The sequence below is a fragment of the Drosophila arizonae genome, chromosome 2, assembly GCF_054131065.1.
Source record: "Drosophila arizonae isolate 15081-1271.41 chromosome 2, UAZ_ARI_1.0, whole genome shotgun sequence".
Classification (NCBI taxonomy): Eukaryota; Metazoa; Arthropoda; class Insecta; order Diptera; family Drosophilidae; genus Drosophila; species Drosophila arizonae.
Window position 1 is genome coordinate 2,209,391 of NC_142922.1, and position 18,127 is coordinate 2,227,517.

At 39.8% G+C, this 18,127-nt stretch overlaps 1 protein-coding gene across 10 annotated transcripts in view; it reads right to left on the bottom strand.

The window, feature by feature from the left end:
• Eip93F (Ecdysone-induced protein 93F) overlaps window positions 1-18,127 on the bottom strand; it is a 78,835-nt gene that overhangs the window by 37,642 nt on the left and 23,066 nt on the right. Inside the window, exons 1-2 of one of the 10 annotated variants that reach the window (XM_089471698.1) lie at window positions 3,450-5,535; window positions 187-1,113 (exon numbers count right to left, since the gene is read on the bottom strand). The exons of 3 other annotated variants lie outside the window; for them this stretch is intronic. In XM_089471698.1, the coding sequence (XP_089327824.1) occupies window positions 187-211 (25 nt within the window). In that variant the 5' untranslated portion in view covers window positions 212-1,113; window positions 3,450-5,535. 6 more of the 10 variants (XM_089471708.1, XM_089471692.1, XM_089471689.1 and 3 more) reach the window with 6 other exon arrangements.

Below are 18,127 nucleotides of genomic sequence, written 5' to 3' on the forward strand. Positions count from 1 at the left end.
TAATACATATATGTAAAACATAATAAATTGGTTAGAATGTGCAACAATTCGGAATAATATAAAAAACTTATTTGACTAGAAACCTGTTGTAATTCTTAGCTTAATTTATAAATTTTATATAAATAATTTGTAAATATGTAGATAGAATATATTTGATATTTGATATGATTTATAGCGCATACGTACATAATTCATAGCTGCTGATGTGCATAGCATCACATATATATATTTTTGCTTAAATTATGTTTGCCCAAAAGCCGAAAAGTTGTTGCGGATGTTGCTGTTGCCGTTGCTCGTTCGACTTTACTACAACAACAACAATGGAGAAATGTAGAAGTATGCTGAAAGGCAACAACAATTTACCGCACGGCCTTTCGTTGTTGCTGTTGTTGTTGCTGTATGTGTATCTCGGCTGCTGCGCGCTCTGTTGCTGTTGTTGTTGTTGTTGTTGCTGTTGTTGTATGCAATGCATTCATATAGCATATATATGCATGCCTCTATATACAATATGAATTCTGCTGCTGCTCTTCTCCTTCTTTTTTTATGATGCTCGCACAAAGGGCCAAAAATGTAGGCAATTATTGTTGTTGTTGTTGTTGCTGCAGTTGCAGTTGTTGTTGTTTGATTTTTTTGTTTTTTTTTTTGTATAGGCTTCTTTATATAATATGCAGCATAAAAAATGAAATCGTTTTCAGCTTTATATCTTTCCTTGTTGTTTGTTGTATTTGTTGTTGTTGTTGCTTGTTCTATGTATGCAAACGGCGACAATTGTTGGAATTTTGACAGTTGCACGCGCTATTTTGTTGTTGTTGTTGTTTTATATTTATTTAAATTTGTTGATATGTTTTTTTGTTGTTGTTGTAATTTTTATTTATTTTGTGAACATAACATTTAATATTTATGCAGCATTAACAAATAATTCAAAAGTAACGGCTACTTTTTTAATTATTTTTGCTAGTTTTTCTTGTTGTTGTTTTTTATTTGTTTTATTATGTTTTGTTTCGTTTGGATTGCACTTTGACTTATTTTTATTTTGTTTTGTTTTTAACTCAACATAAATTTAATAACAAAAATGTTGTTGTTGTTGCTGTTGCTGTTGCTGTTAGTGTTTATCTAGAATGGCGAAATGAAATGGCTGATGAGCAATTGCTGCTTAGCATCTTGCGTATCTATGAGATGCGCATCTGTGATTGTCGTATCTGTGTGAGATACGCAGTTAATCAATTGCAACTATTCCAAAAATGCCCGCTCTCAACTTATTTGCCTGCACTTTATTTATTTCAACTTGTTATCTCTTTTTCAACTTCAGTTAACAACTTTTTGAAGCTGCGCTCACGTTTCGGCAGCAGCGCAGCATGAATGAGTCGAAGATAAGATTGCGATTGGATGGCGCTTGGCTCCACAGAGAGAGAGAGAGATAGAGAGAGGGAGATACGAGATTAAAGAGTGTGCAATAAAAAGGGAGCAGAAATATGAAATGAAATTAGCAAGCCCAAGCTGTGGGCAGGGCAAGGGCAAGCGAAAATGCGAATGCCAGAAAAATATTTCACCAAAAAATTGCACAGGGGGAAAAAAACAACTGCCAAAGCATTGTAAATAGTAATTTAAGTTTTTTGGCCGGTGAAAAAAAGGAGCGAGGCAAATGCTAACGAACGGAAGGTGAGCTAAGGAAATACGAAAATCAAATGCTCCAGCTCCATGTCCAGGCGTGGGCGGAGGGGGCGCACGTGGGTTAAAAGCTTTGCTGCGCAGCTGCAGCGCATAGCCAAACTTTATTTTTTACTTTGCTTTATTGTTTTTTTTTCGCTCGCTTTTTTTTGGCTATTTAATTTGCCATTTTTTTGCAGTTAGCATATATCTTCTATTACTTTTTTTTTGGGTTCTTGTTCATTATGCTGTGCTGCAAAGCCCGACGGCAAAGTAAATGCCTGAGCAGCCGTCGAGACCGTAGACCATTGTCATGAAGGAGCGAGCTGCTGCTGCTGCTGCTGCTGCTACCGCTTCCTGCTGGCAGCAGTGGCTGCAGTGGCTGGCGACTGTTTAAGTTGCTGACGAAAATTGAAACTGACAAAAATTTGTTACATTTTTTTCGTCAGCCAAAAAAACTCTATGAAAGTTTTGTTCTTCTTTTTGCGCCCTTTGTTTGTTTTGTTTTACTACTCCTGCTGCTGCTCCTGCTGCGGCTGCTGCTGCTGCTGCTGAAGTTTGGCGCAGTTCATTTGTATGCTGAAGTATACTTCTTCTTGTTCGCTCTTTAATAATTCTTTTTATTTGAACTTTTTTATTTAGTTTTTTTTCCCCATATATATGTAGGTATGTATTGCAAATTTGGCACGACAAATGCATTTTTTGCGCTTTGCTTTTTCTTTGGAACGTTGCAAAAAGTTGTGTGTTAAATGCAAGTTATCGAATATGAGATGCGGTGCGTGATGTATTCGATTGGCAATGAATATACTATATATACGACATATACTCTATACACTATATACTGTGTATATATGTCCAAATGTTTTCACGTCTTTTATATAATTCTTGTTTTTTGTTTTCACTTTTTATTTTTCAATATATTTTTTCAATTCACAATTCCATTGATTTGGCATGTGCAGCGCTTCGGCTGTATTAATTATACAATTTTATTAACAATATTTCTATGTAATAATATTATGAACACATACACGCGCTCACTCACACACACACACGCACACGCACATAGCACGGTGCAGTGCAACTATTCAACCAAAAGACCGAAATAAAAATGCATTCTATAAAAATTTTGCGAGTGCGCGAAAAAAACGTTTTCCGCGTTTTGCATGCGACAGCGGCGACAGCGACGGCGACTGCGACGGTGACGGTGACTGTGACGGTGACTGCGGCGGCGGCGGCGGCGACTGCAGCAGCCAGCGACCGCAGTTAAAACGCACACTGCGAACACAAACACACACACACACACACACTTATACAGATGTACACAAGTAATATACACGCACAGCAGCTACGCTATTGTTGTTATTATTATTGTTGTTGCTGTTGTTGTTGTTTTTGTCAGTTGTCAGTCAAGAACAACCGAAAAAAGCAACGCGCGGGCGACGACTCAGTGGAAAGCCAAGTGCGTACATTGCCCAAAGGGCAGACGCTGCGTATACGCAATGTGTCACAGCTGCTGCTGTCGCTTTGCTTAAATTGAATTATTATGCGCAGCAAGGAAATATCGTCACTTCACATATTGTTTGATTTTTTTTTCTTTTTAAGTTTCATTACTTTACTACAAATTGTAAGTTATTTGTATTTATTTTGTAATTTAAAATTTTTAAATATAGTTAGAATTTTAATTTATGTTTTTTTTTTTTTGGACACTTGATTTTTTGGAATTGTTTGCTACTGATTGTGATGGAGATGTGGAATGCGCTTAATGCTTTACGATTGATATACGCGATCGTCGGACGCTACACCTCGGAACGACTCGGGCCGCGTCCGAAAATGCGTTCCGTTGCATATCGGATGCGTTGTGTTTATGCGACTGCCGAAGCCGACTGCAAAATTATATCACAACAACACGAAGACAGCGCTGACGACGACGACAGCGACGTCAAAATTGCATACAAGCGCATTCATGCTTGCAAAAACAACAACAACAGCAGCGAGCAAGCAGCACACAAAAAAGAGTCCGTATAAAAAACCCACAACTAGAATGCTGAGAGAGCGCAATAGCAACAGCCGTAGCAGCGGCAGTGGCAGCGGCGGCGGCAGCGGCAGCAGGAGAGCGAAAGGGCGAGAGTGCCAGAGTGCTAGAGTGCGAGAGCGCAACGTGAGTTATTGAGCAGAGCGCAAACGCGAGAACTTTAGGAGTAGCAACAGCAACGGGGTAAAGCGGCACGCATACACACTCAACGGCCACGGGGACACATGAACAACATCAGGCCACTGAGCAGTGCTGAGCTGAGCTGAGCTGAGCTGAGCTGAGCTGTGCTGAGCTGAGCTGAGCCTAGCCGTGAGCAAGTGAGCGTATGAGCGAGAACCAACTGGAGAGAGAGAGCGAGAGAGCGAGAGAATGAGAGAGCGTGTGCCAAGTGCAGTGCAATGCAATTCTCAGCGAAACTGCATTTGGACTGCGGCGACTGCGACGCCAGCGCGCGTTGATAAAAAGCGAGCCGACTGCGCGCTGCGCTGCCAAAATAGCCGGTGCCGGAGTCAGTTGAGTAGTTGGCCAGCCCCAGCCAGAGGCGACTCGACGCTCAGCTGTGGCGGCCTTACATTGTTGACAATTGCCATAAGAAATGTAGCTTGTAATTAACACAAACGCACACACACACGCACACAAGCACACACGCGGACACTCGGACAACAGGAAAAGCAAAAAAGAATCACTCAGATTTGTTGGCCATTCACTCACAGCTAGAACAATGCAAGCGCACAGATAGAGAGACTCGCAAACAATATCTCAAATTTAGTATTCACCACATTTTTTGTGTCGCTTTTTATTTTTGCACACGCACACAGCCGCTTATTAAGCAGCTACACACACACACACACACACTTGGTCACTCACACGCAGACATATTCCTAGTTATATATACATTTATACTTGTAAAAAATGCAACGCAGCTGCTGCGCTGCCGCGTCGCTGTCATGGCAATTAGCTAGACTTTTTTTCTTCTCTTCTTTCTCTCATTTTTGTTGTTGTGTTTTTTGGGTAAAGAGGGAAGCTTGGGGCTTTACCTTTGAAACAATGCGGGTTTTTTGTTCAAATAAAATATGAATATTAAAAATATCTAGAACAGAGTAAATCATATAGGAATATTTAGTTGATTTGTGAATATTAAGCAACAGTTGATTAATATTTAGTATGATTTGTGAATATTAAGCAACAGTTGATTAATATTTAATAGGGGAATTACCTATAAATAATTAGGTTCATTTTATAGCTTGTGATTCACATTAATACATGCATATGTATGTATTTATCTGCCTCTCTGATAAGTGTGGAATAAAATACATTTAATAATACATTCACACAATCGCATACACATACATATGCATATACATGTGCATTTTTGTACGTCTTCCAATTTGAGCGTTATGCAGGCTCCTCGCAAAAAAATTGCGCTCAGAAATTAACCAACAGCAACAACAAACCACGCTCACTCACTCACTCGCTCACTCGCTCGCATTAATAAGAAGAGCACGCTCTGCTTGAGTTATTCACCAGTGTCGCTCTGCCCGCTCTCCCGCAGGCACAAGAATTGCATTTCCTGCTCATTAACGACGCGACGCCGCGTGGTGAGTTGCTCGTTTCCCCATGCGCTACGCACTCACTCAATGCCTGCGCTGCGCTCAAGAACTCTGCTCAGAAAACTCACTCGACGCGAACTGGGCAAAGCAACATGTATGTAAATGAGCTTGAGCTACGTTTAACTGTTTTTGTTTTCTGTTTTTGTAGTTGCTGTTTATCTCTGTTTTCTTCTTCTTCTGGCGACTCGCCTGTTGTGGGTCGCCTTGTTTGTTTGTATTGAACTTTGGCTTGCCTTGTGTCAAATGAATGAAAAACTAAAGTGAACCAAATTCTGAGCTACGAATGGTGGATGAGGCCCGAAATTGCGCAGTTGACTTTATCAAAGTGCGAAACGTGCTAAAATTGCGATTTAAGTGTTACTAATCGCTTTTCCAGCGATTCGCACTGAGTAATGCAGTTTGATAGCAACAGATAAAAGTGCAAATTTGAAGTTTTTCCCCACAGCGCCAGCTGCTGGACTTAATAATATAAATAACAGTAGCTGTTAAGTTAACAGCGACGACAACGACCTGACTGCCGCACGTTCAAGGTATTATCTCATAAATGCAAACACACACACACACACATGCATATGCGCATATGCATATGCATAGCGAGCTCAGCGCAACAGTTGCGACTGCTGTGATTGAGCAGCGCTGCGCAGCTGGCGTCGCCGTTGCTGTTGACGCGCTGCCGCGCTCGATCAATCGAGCTCAGATTCAGTTAAAAAAAAAGGAAAGAGTAACAAATAAATATATGTAACTAAATATAATAAAATTGCGTGAACGATAACGGCGCACATCGATTGATAGCCTTATCAGCTACAGCAATAACAACAACAACAACAACAACAACAACAACAACAACAACAAGACAACGCATTTGGTATTGCCACATGGAAAGTCTATTGAGACATTTGATTTGCAACATCTTTTTTTTTTATATTGAAACATTTACGATTGACGAAATCAATTTGCGCTTCCTTCACAATCTGCTGATAAGTTTCATATATTTTTTTTCTGTTTCTTTTAATCAATTTCATTTTGATTCCGTCTCGATTCGATTCGATTTGTTCATCATTATTATTTATTACACATTATTGCATTCGCTCAGAATTTGATATTGCTAAATCCGTTTTTAGTTGCAACCTCAACCGCTTATGCAATCAAATGTGACGCATTCCTTCTGCAAGCTGCAGTTGTCCATATATTATGATTATGATTATTATTATTTATATAATATTATTAAGAGTCTTCTGTTTTCACTGCAAATTGCAATACTATATTGAAATTTAGTAACTGGAATTTTTCTTTTAATTAAATTAAATTTATTTCTATAAATATGTATTTACTGTATGAACTAAATTATGAGTAATTTTGGATATGCAATGAATTCGAAATTATAATTATCTCAATATAATTATTATTATTTATTTAGTTTTTTTTACTATTTCCCTTTTCTGTATATAGCTATAAATTGATGATATTATCTAAATATACATATATTTAATCTACTATGCAGACATCATCATACGAACATCTTTTATAATCTCTATTATCTCTTTGAAAATGCGTCATATTTCTTCTTATATATATATATATATATATATATATATATATATATATATATATATATATATATATATATATATATATATATAAATGTATATTTTATATATCTAATCATATTTTTTTATATATTACATTTATATAGGATTTATGCTTCTTTTGAGTTAAAGAAGTTCTAAGAATTTTTAACAAGCTGCAAATAAATACTAAACAATAACTGGTACGAGATTCCCAATACCTTACGAAGAAATGCTATTCCAAAAATTCACACACACGCACATACGCAGTTGCTTTGCTAACTGCGCAGTTGACGCAGCGACGGCGCTTGGGTTTCAATGTGGGCTATGCTATGGGAAGTTAATTGTTGAATAAAATTATGATTAAAAACGATGCCAAAATATCGATTATCGACACTAAAGACGTAAGTGACAGGCTCGTACTGCATATGCTATAAATGAGTCTATATGTAAAATTTCAGGTGTAAAGTTTTTGTGGTTTACAAGATCTCCATGTTCATACGGGCGAACAGATGAGATTGGCTCGAATAATATTCTAATTAAACTTTAACCCATCAAAATTCAGTTGCAGCTGCTGCATATTAAACATACGCCGCATAGCTGAAGTTAATGCAAACATTATTATTATTTTTAATTTTTGCTAATTTATTGATTAATATGCAATCTTAGTTCATAGTAAACTTTGCTTCATTTTCCTCTAAACAACATATGCAAATTGTTTATAATAGTTCAGCTTTGACAATTAAATCGGCTGAAAATGCCTCGACATATGTGCATATCTATATATAGTAGATAATCTGTTGTACGCCTCAATAAACTGTAATCTCGCTCGCTCAACAGATCTTAGACATTTCTATCTGAGCTCGATCTGACTCGATCTACACAGTCAAAGATCAGCGGCTTCTGCTGTGTGCGTAGCATTCGGCAAATCACGTATACGCCGCATAGCGCATGGCGAGTCATTCACTTTCTGACGCACACGCGGACAGACGCTTGGCCAGTTCGGCTTTTTTTGCTTCCGTGTTAAATGTCGCAGCAACAAGTTAGTGCTGGCACCGCGTTTACCGTTGGAGGCAGCAGCAGCAGCAAAAAAAAAAAAAAAACGCCATTTTGGCCAGATCTCAAGGCGAACCTGTCTGTGATTCGAGGCATGTTTATGCTCGTAAGCAATTTTCGTTACGTTTGATTAGTGGCCGGCAAATGGCAATTGACTGGAAGTCGAGCCGAGCGTTTTGATTGCGTTTTGATTGCGCCGCAAGCGGGCAGCTAACTGGATTTTATTTATTGTATATTTTTTTTCTTCTATTTATTTGTATGTATTTTTACTTTGCATTGTCAACCTTGAGAATGGGTTAGAAATTGTGTGCACTGTGATTGCCTGACAGGAGAGTTGGTCATTTTGAAATTTATAGCACACGATTAATGCATTAGCTCAGCCACTTTTCACGCTTCTAATTACAACAAAAATAAAAGTGACAAACGAGAAAAGAAAAAGAAAAACAAAACTAAAGCCCAAATGGAATTATATCTGAGACACCCGCTATTCGCATTGGATCGAATCGAATCGAGTATCTAATGCGACTGTCTAATGCATTTTCAATGTATTTCTTTGTGCTCTGCACTGAATATTTATCGATTCTCATGTCCATGGCTTTGTTGCTGTTGCTGTTGCTGTTGCTGTTGCCGTTGCTGCTCCCTGTCATCGTCTCGACAAAGATGCTGCCAGGGTTGCTGCTCCGGAAAGGAAGTACAGTTTGTTCTGGCCAAGCACACACACACACATATACAGAGAAGGCGTTAGCCAGCTAACATAAAAGCATAAGCAGAATGTGCTTGGGGCAACCGACAAGGCTTCATAACTGAATCACAAAAAAGAAGAAGAAAGAAACGAAGCCCCAATCGAGCGCACAGAAACAATAACCAAATCGCCTGCTATCGACTGCATAATACATGCTCAGAGCTCAATGAAAACTATTCAAACCGTTTTCTTGAGGAAACTTTGAGGTAAACTCCTATTAATTGATATGTCTCAATACTCAGTGAAGAAGTAGTACGTTTCTTTCTTATTTTACCTATAAGAGAATATCAACAGTTGTTTCTCTGTTTCTCTCATTATATCTCTCTATCTCTCTCTGTGATAAATTATGAAGGAGCATTCTCTCTACCTCTTGAAAATATGAAAAATTTGAGCTGAATCTATCTTTATCTCAATATCCATCTGTGTCTTTTCTTTTATCATATCTATTTCTTCTCAGTCTCTTTCTCTCCCTCTCCCTTTCTCTCTGTTTCTTGTAAGAATGAGAGTGAGAGATATCCCTCTCTCTTACTTTTTCTCGCCCGCTCCTTCTGTCTCTTTGTCTCCCCTTCCCTATTATTTTTCTGCCAATATATCTTTAATTAACTGTAAGCCTTACAACATTTATCGAGCACCAAAGCCCATATACTCTCTTCAGTTAGCCAAAACGACCCTTGAAACTTGCTGTAAAAATGTCCAGAAAAAAAAGCCCGAAAAATCTGTTTCATTTCCCGTTTTCTTTTTCAACTTTTACCATTTTGGGTAGCCAAGGCAAAAAAAAAAAAAAAAAAAAAAAACGGGCTAAAAGCAAACTCAGCTTGAAGTGTTCTCAACGCTACTTCAGCTAGGGCGTGGCAGTGCGCCTTAAATATCCTTGAGCTGCTTTAACTGCATTGTTTCCGATTGCAGTTGGAATATGCATGCGTTGCATTTCCGCTCGGAACTAAATGTCTTTAGCAGCTGCAAACAACAACAAGTTGACAACTGTTGCTGCTGCTGGTTAGGAAGGGGGCGGCACACACACTCACACCCTTACACACATGACTGTTTGTTTGTTTGTGTAGGTGTGCGCATCGTGACTTCGTCGAAAATCGCCGAAAGTGCCGCGACGTCTGCAGCTGCAGCTGCAGCAACAGCAACAGCATCCGCATCCACATCCTGTTGGCTGTTGCCTGTGGCAGCGGCGCCAGCGCTGGCGTCGCTGCTGGCGCTGACGTCAGCGTCGCGCTGTTAGAATGTGTGAATTCGCAAGTCTTTGCATACTTTCGTGCGTCCTGCCGCCCGCTACTGCCCCACATACAGCCCCTTTTGCCACTTGTTGGTGCTGCGTGTCGTGTGTGGGCGACTTGTGCAACAAGTGCGATAGTTGTGCAGCTGCTGCTGTAGTTGTTGCTGCTGTTGCTGTTGTTGTTGTTGTTGTGTAACGATGTTACAAAAGTCAAATACAAAACGTCTGCAGCGTCATCAGGTTGGTCTGCGGCAAGGGGCAAGCGTCTGATACGGCTGCTCCTTTGGCTCCTTTGGCGCATTGTTGGCTTTTGTTGTTTACCTCGTGCTGCTGCTGCTATACCTGCTCCTGCTCCTGCTCCTGCTGCTGTTTGCCTGCCTGCCTGCCTGCTTGCCTTGCTTGCCTGAATTGTGTGTTCTACATGTGTTGCTGCTCTGTTGTCTATTTGCTAAAGTTTTTCTTCAAAGTATTTTCATATAAGCATAAAATTCTTGTTACACATTTGCCTTTCAGCTTTTGCAGCTGCGAAAACGTGTCGTCTTGTCGCTCATGTTGTTGTTGCTGTTGTTGTTGTTGCTGCTGTCAAGTTTTTGGCCCCTTGTACACAATATAATATTTTATGAGCGTTTACGTGCAGTTTGTGCAAGTGTTTTGGAATCTGTCAACAGAGCTGTTCGACTTTTTGGCTTTAATAGTTTGCAAAGTTTTTGTGTGTGTGTGTTTTTTTTTGTTCTCTGTTTACCTCTCCAACAGGTAATTGTTGTGTAAATTTTTACTGATAGCTTCTACGCTTTAGTGTCGAACAATTCATTTAGCTATCTTATACGGCTTTTAGCTTAACAACTTTAACAAGTTTTCTTTGGGCTTTGAATGAATGGCATGCAAAGTGTTGCAGCTGCAATTGCAGTGTACAATTTGGTTAAAAGTGTAAGAGTAATCGAATTGAGCTGTGTATTTGGCATGGATATGTGTTACCTATACATAAATTTTAATTTAATTTTATTTATTTAATTGTTACAAAGAATTATTGCATAATTTTTTCTATTTTATTTTATTTAGTAACCCGGAATAAATTCCAAATGTCAGCAGCTGGTACTAAAACTCATCAGCTATTTCCTCACTCAAATTTATTTCACCCTTCCGAAAATTAGTTTTTTAATATTTTCAACATTAAAGACAGAACATAAATGTATTTTTAATATAATTTGACTTATATATAAAATAAACACTATTCTGCTTTCTACAGCTACTTCTGTTGTAGTATAAATATAAAATCTATAACCCATATTATAGAACTGAAGAAATATTAACGCATTAAGATCTACAATATTTCAAGAAATTTTCTACAATAAATGCAAGGAAAAATAATTTGTTTTTATTAAGTTCACATACTTCAATGAAATCTTTGAGTGAGTAAGTGTGATTGATGATTTTATCTGTTCAATCTATTTATTGGTCTATATAACTATTGTTTTATTGTTAGATATGTGATCAATAAAAAGATATATGTTTATATACAGATATGAACACAGAAATTGTCAAACTGGGCTACCTTTAATTGACTCATTGCCTCATTGCATTCACAGGAGTCGAGCACTTACATAAACTTTTTCACAGTGAACTGTAACTTATTTTAATTATGAAAAACGTTTCTACTTAATATAGTTATTTAAAAGTTGAATAGTTGCGTAAGCTCAGTTAGTCGTTAATATATATATTTATTTTTTACTTTAAAGGTCTTTTCAGTTTTTAAGCTGTAATGTTTTATGTGCAGTTTCACAAGACGCTAAAAAAGTTTTTTAAAAATCAAGAAAAATAAAACAAATTAAAAAAAAAATAAATAATTTTAAAATGTATTTAATAAATAAATGCAATTTAATATTTCTCTTTGAGTCTTAAAAAATAAAGTGCAATATAAATTAAAAAATAATAATAATAATAAGTAACATATTTCAGCAGTAAATAGTTTATTATATTGAATATATTATTTTTATATAAATTTGGCATTAATATATTATTTTATATTATAAAACATATTTTTTTTTCCTATGAGTATTTAATTCTTAAAATATCTGTCAAATTAGTTTAATTGATAATCCCTTTTCCAATCATATCACTTATGCTCATGTTCAATGAAAATTTGTAAAATTACATCTGGTTCACAGATATTCGTTTTAAAGCTTAGAAACCAATATTCTTTCAGCATATTCTTTTGTTTTTCATTCCACCAAAAATTCAATTCAATTTAGTTACAAGTCGAAAGTGAATATAAGAATTCTTAGTTAAATTAGTAACTCACCCGCACATCTTGTACTGAAATGCAGCCAAAATTGAGTTGGTAAACAAATCAATGCAATTCAATTAGACGTTTACAACGCTCTGACAAGAGTGAAGTGCAACATATGCCAGAGTTAGAGGAAGAGAAAATTATCTGCAAGTCTCTATCTTGATGTTGTTGACGTTGTTTTGTATATGTAAATGAGTGTGTGATCGCTTTAATTAAATGCCAACACACACACACACACACACATACACACGTATAAATTATCGCAATGCAGCCAGCGACAATGTCTTTAATTAAATTTTCAACTGCTCACACACACACTCGCACACACCCACATACACACACACTCGGCGGAAGTGGAGCGCTGAAAAGCACACAACACTTTTGTGAAACGAAACGCGCGACACGGCGAAAGTCAAGCGTCAAACAACAGTTGTGTGTGCAACAGTTGGCGCCAATTGTTGCTTCAATCAACACTCGAAACAGAATGCCACAATGCCTCAACTGCCAACTGGCAACTGGCAACTGGCTAGAGTGGCAGCCTCCTGCTGGCAACCGATTTGATTCAGGGCAGGCCACAATTGCTGCCACTTTGGTTGCCCATTCAAATTTACACAATTAACTGCTTTACAGTGCGAGCAGGTTGAGTGTCAGGTTAAGTCTTTTTGGTTGCTGCTTTTAGTTGGTTTTTACAGTTGGGTTTACTTTTGGGGCTGTTGGCACTGCCGAAAACTAGTTGTCGTCCTGTTGGTGGCTGCTGCCAAACTCACTTGTTGCACAATGCTCAACAAATGCCGCAGCACGAAAAATCGTTTGTGCAGTCGCTGTTGGCGCTGGCGTCGCTGCCAACTACAACTACAACTACAACTACGACTGCTGCAAATTCGACAAAAATGTCAGGAGACACCCACCAAACTACAAGGCGTGCCACTAGTCCAACAAAAACCCACCCACCCCCATCCCCAGCCAGTGCCGTGCACAGCAGAGCCAACCAGCCAACCGAATGCAGCCAAATGTAGCTGCAAAACTCAAACCCAGTCAAATGCCTTGCACACACACACACACACCCACACACAAGCACACACGTATATAAATATATAAATACATATACACAGACACACATGCATAGGGTGAGAGCGAGAGAGAGAGTGGGGTTAGTTTGTGCCACCCCAGCCCCAGCCCCAGCTTGCCTCAACATTCGTTTCCCTTGCAGCAAAAACTACCAAAAGCGCACGACGCCAACAACGACGTCAACGAAGCGACGAAACTTTTTTCGAGCACACGAAACTTTTTCAGCACAAAATAAAATGCAGCGACGCTGGCAGCGACGGCGACGGTGACGGCGACAGCAGCAGCAGCAGCAACAGCAGTAGCAGCAGCGACGGCAGCAGCGGCGTCTACGACGAAGTCAAGCTCTAACGCCCAACCACCTAACCAAACGTACAGCGTGCTGCAATTTTTTTAGTGGCTTTTTTCTTTGCTCCATTTTGTTTTTGTGTGTTTTGCTGTTTGCTTATATCACACTCACCCACACACACACGCCCTCAGCCTTGCACACGCACATAATGTGCACTATATATATATAAATATATATATTTTTTTATTTTTTTGCACTACATTTTGCCCAATGTTCTTAGCGCCATATTGCTGAATCCTTGTCGTCTATGAGCGTGGCAGGAGTCCTGCCCTATCCCCAGCCCCGAGCCCAATCCCAATCCCAATCCCAGCCCCAACCCACTTCCCGCTGCGCCACCAATCCACCACAGGCAGCGCGCGTTAACTTTGTGCTTTTTCGTGCTTCCGCTTCATTTTTTTTTGCTTCTTCACGAAAATAGTAAAGAGAGAGAGAGCGAACGAAAAAAATGTGCGCAGCGAAGAAAAAGAATGCAACAAATATGCCAAAGAAAAGCTGGGCAGCGTCTCGCACCCAGGCCATGCCGCCCAGGCTCGGCTGGCTTCCTGAGGCTTGGCATTGTTCCTGGCTCTTACCTTGGGCCACGACGCCAGCTGCACCACCAAACCACAGCAAACCACCCAAAACACACACACACACACACATACAGATAGCTAACCCACGCCATGCTGACTTCCTGGCTTGGTCTGGCCGGCCGGCTCTGACCAAAGCGCGCTGCATCCTGCTCGCTCCTGCGCTTGCAGCCAAAAGGACCTTAAAAAAAAAGCAGAAAGTGGACGCCGAACGATATATAGGGAAAAAAAATGAAGGAAGGACAAAGGCAGCGAACCAAAAAATCTATTTTCCAATTTCTGTGCATGCACGAAACTAACCCGCCAGCCTGACCTCATTCTCATGCTCTCCACCCACTTGTGGCGCTTCCACACACACACACACACACACATACACAAGTGTGAAGTTTAACTAAGGAGCGCATGAATTTGGTTGCGTCTTTGCTATTGCAGCGCCGTCGCCTCGTCCGAAGAACGATTGCGGCAGAGCAGTGGCAGCAGCAGTGGCAGGAGCAGTGGCTCCGGCTCCGGCTCTGGCTGCGGCTTGGGCTCCTTCGTTACTTTCAGCATCGTCATCGTCATCGTCCTCGCCACAAACAACAATAATAACAAGCGATAACATGTCGAATGGGCTCTGCCAGTGCAACAGATGCTCTGCTTCCCGAAGAAGTGAGTTAGGAAATGCAACACCAATTCGAGGTGGGTTGGTTAGATCGTCAATCAGTAAATCAGTCCATCAAGTAGCTTAACAATTAGTAACTACATCTATTAATCAAGCAGTTACTCAGTCAATTATTCAATCGGCCGCTTGATCAATCAGCCGCTCTCTGTCAGTCAGTAAGTTGCTTAATCTGTCCATATGTAAATCTTAGTATCTGTAGGATTTATAGAATCAATCAGTCGCCCAGTCGACCGTCAATCGGTCCATCAAGCAATCAGTAATTATGTTTGTCAATCAATCAGACAGCCTATTTGTCAACTAATCAATCAGTCTATCAGTCTAACTGCAGATTAACTCAATAAATAAGTTGCTTACTCAATCCTTCAATCTGGTAATCAGTCTAATGTAAATGGTGAACAGTTAATCTATCAGCTAAGCTGTTGATTAGTCAGTCACTCAATCAATCAGAGATTTTTAGAGTAAGTTAGAAAAAATAATCATACATACATTTTTCATTTATTACATTCAAGCACAATCTATGTAATACGATTAATTTGTGTAAGCTTGAATAGATATGACATAGAGAGATCTCATAGGAGTATACCCTATAAAAATGAAGATAATCCCAATATACCCCGCTTGACAATTGCATGCAGTGTATTAATGCAACCGAAAACAACAAAAACGACATCGGCGCGAAATACTCGTATAGTGGAAGCGTAAAACTCGTAAAAATGTAACCTAAAAACCGTCAGAAAAAATTCAGCGAGCAACAACAACAGCAGCAAGGAGAAGGAGCGTGCAGCGTGCAAGAAGGCAGCTGGAAAAACAAGAGGAAAAAAGCACGAAGAAGAAGAAAAGAAAAAGGAAAACTGCGACTGGCTGGAAAGTGGGCACAGACACCCATTGCGTAGTGCATAAAATCCTGTATAGGATTTGGTGTGGACCATCGAATAGGTGGGAGCTCTGCCCTGTGGTCTAGGACACCCGCCCACGCGCACAGCTGTTGGCTGACGACGGCGACGACGAAGACGACGAAGTTCTCGTCGCTTGTTGCATCCTCGAGCTTGCAGAGGCGCAGCGCATAAAAATGCCTTCTTACAACAACAACAGCGACAACAAGGACAGCCCGGCATGAGCACGAGTATGAAATGGTGGCGTCGCACACACTTTGCCCATTCAACGAACCAAAACCACCCACAGCCACCCACGCCACCATGGCTGCAGTTGTTGCTGTAATCGAAAGATGCGTTCGCCCAATATATACGAATAGAACTAACTACAAGTATATATATACATATATATATATATATATAGTGTGCCCAAATGGTGCGAGGGTGGCCCACAATGTAGCCCAGCACCTGCTGATTCGTTTTTCCTTACACACACACACATACGCACACAAACACACTAACACACACATACACAACAATGCTCAGACACTTTTGCTCTGCTCCTTGCCTCGCAATTTTTTTTCACAATTTTTGCTCTCTGTTCCACCAACGCTAAAGTTGCTTCTGAGATTTTTTTTGTGTAATTTTATCACTTTATTTATTTTTTACTTTTTTTTCCTTTATTTTAGCAGAAGTAATAGTTTTTATAATGTGCTCGCTCTAATTAAATTGCCAAGTTATACGAAAAAGGATTTTTAAATAAGTTTGTAATTAAGTAAATAATTTAATTATTCTTCAACAAATTTTGTATAAACTAGGTATATATTTAATTTAGTATATTAAATATATATTTTAGTATAATTACATAAAAGGAAAAGAAACTCTTGTATTATATTTTATATAATTTTTTTAAGTTAAATATTTTGTTTATTTATTAAAAATTATAATTAAAAATGATTATAATTATTATTATTATTATTATTTTTATTTTTTTTAAATTTATTTTTATTTATTTATTTTTTTTTTAATTTTGGGATGCCTGCTGTTTTTTCTTTTTCTTTCCTAAATAAATACCTTCTCCTAAATGTTTATTTCTACTACTTTGTATATAGTATTTCCATAATTTGAGTATTTTCTATTTTAAAAAAATATTAGCCATTTTATTTTTAATTAAATTGCTTTGATCTAACAATTATTTCTTAATTTTATGCTTAATTTATTTTCTTCCTTTCCTCTTCTTTCCTAGAGTTTTGGTATTATATCTTTGCTTTACCTCTTTACTTCAGTACCTAGTAAATTATTGCTTTTTATTTTTATAGTGTGTTCTTTCGTTACTCGAATCCCTTCAGTTCTATTAGAATTTACATTTTTATTATCCCTCACACTCGCGCATCCAATCGGAGAGAGCTTCCCTTTTGGCCGAGCGCTGAAATTCGTTGGATTTCGCCAGCTGAATCTACAAGTGGTATATCCCATTACAATCAAATACGACGCCACCACTGATTGAGCCGTTGCCAGCGTGGCAGTGCACAGTCAACCGGGTGGCTTAACCCACAGATGCAACAGGCGAGAGCCAGCTCGCCCCAAACCAGCGAGTGGGTCAGCTCGCTACTGCCTGCCCCCCGCCTGCTGTTGGCATCTTCTTCGATCTACCAAAAACACGAACGTGCCTGGGTGGGAGGGCAATGAAAAAAAAATAAGAAAAAATTGGTAGCTCGTTGGAAACTCGACTCCCATTTCGGCAGTGACTAAAAGAGAAAAAGAGAGAGAGAACGAATGAGCGAGTGAGCGAGCGGAAGTCTAGGTGTAGGTGATGGCGACGGCGACGGCAACAGCGGCAGAAGCGTCGACGGCGTCGAAAATCGGCCACAAAAAGCAGCAGCAACAGCAACGAGGACGAGGGCGAGGACGAGTTGATGATGGCGTTGGCGCTGCTTGCTGCTCGTTGGCTCGTCTTTCGGCGCCAGCATTCGGGTGTAGGTGCCTTTTCGGCTTATGGCTGAGCAACAGGCGGGGCCAGAGCCAAGGTGCAGGCAGCGCGGGGAGCTGCGAGCCGGGCGGAAGGAGCAACAGCAAAAGCAGTTTCGTCGCATTCGGCAGTCGTCGTCTGCATTTTTATATTGTGCAATATATTTCGTAGGGATATGTCGTCGTCGTCGGCGTCATCCTATCGCTGTGTGCGTGCGCTTAAGTGTGCTTCGTTATCTCGTATAGCACTTCGTTTTGGGCGCACACACACACAAACACACAGACAGCAGGATGCAGCTAAAAACTAACCCAACCCCAAAAGCTGCACCAGCTGAAAGCCAGACAACAATTTTTTTGCAGCTTCGTGCGACAACGACGCCGAAACCTCGCACCGAGCAACCGCCTCCGCCTCCCGCCCTCCCCACTACACTAAACTAACCAAGCGCCAACACCAGCACCAGCACCACCCCCACCCCCAC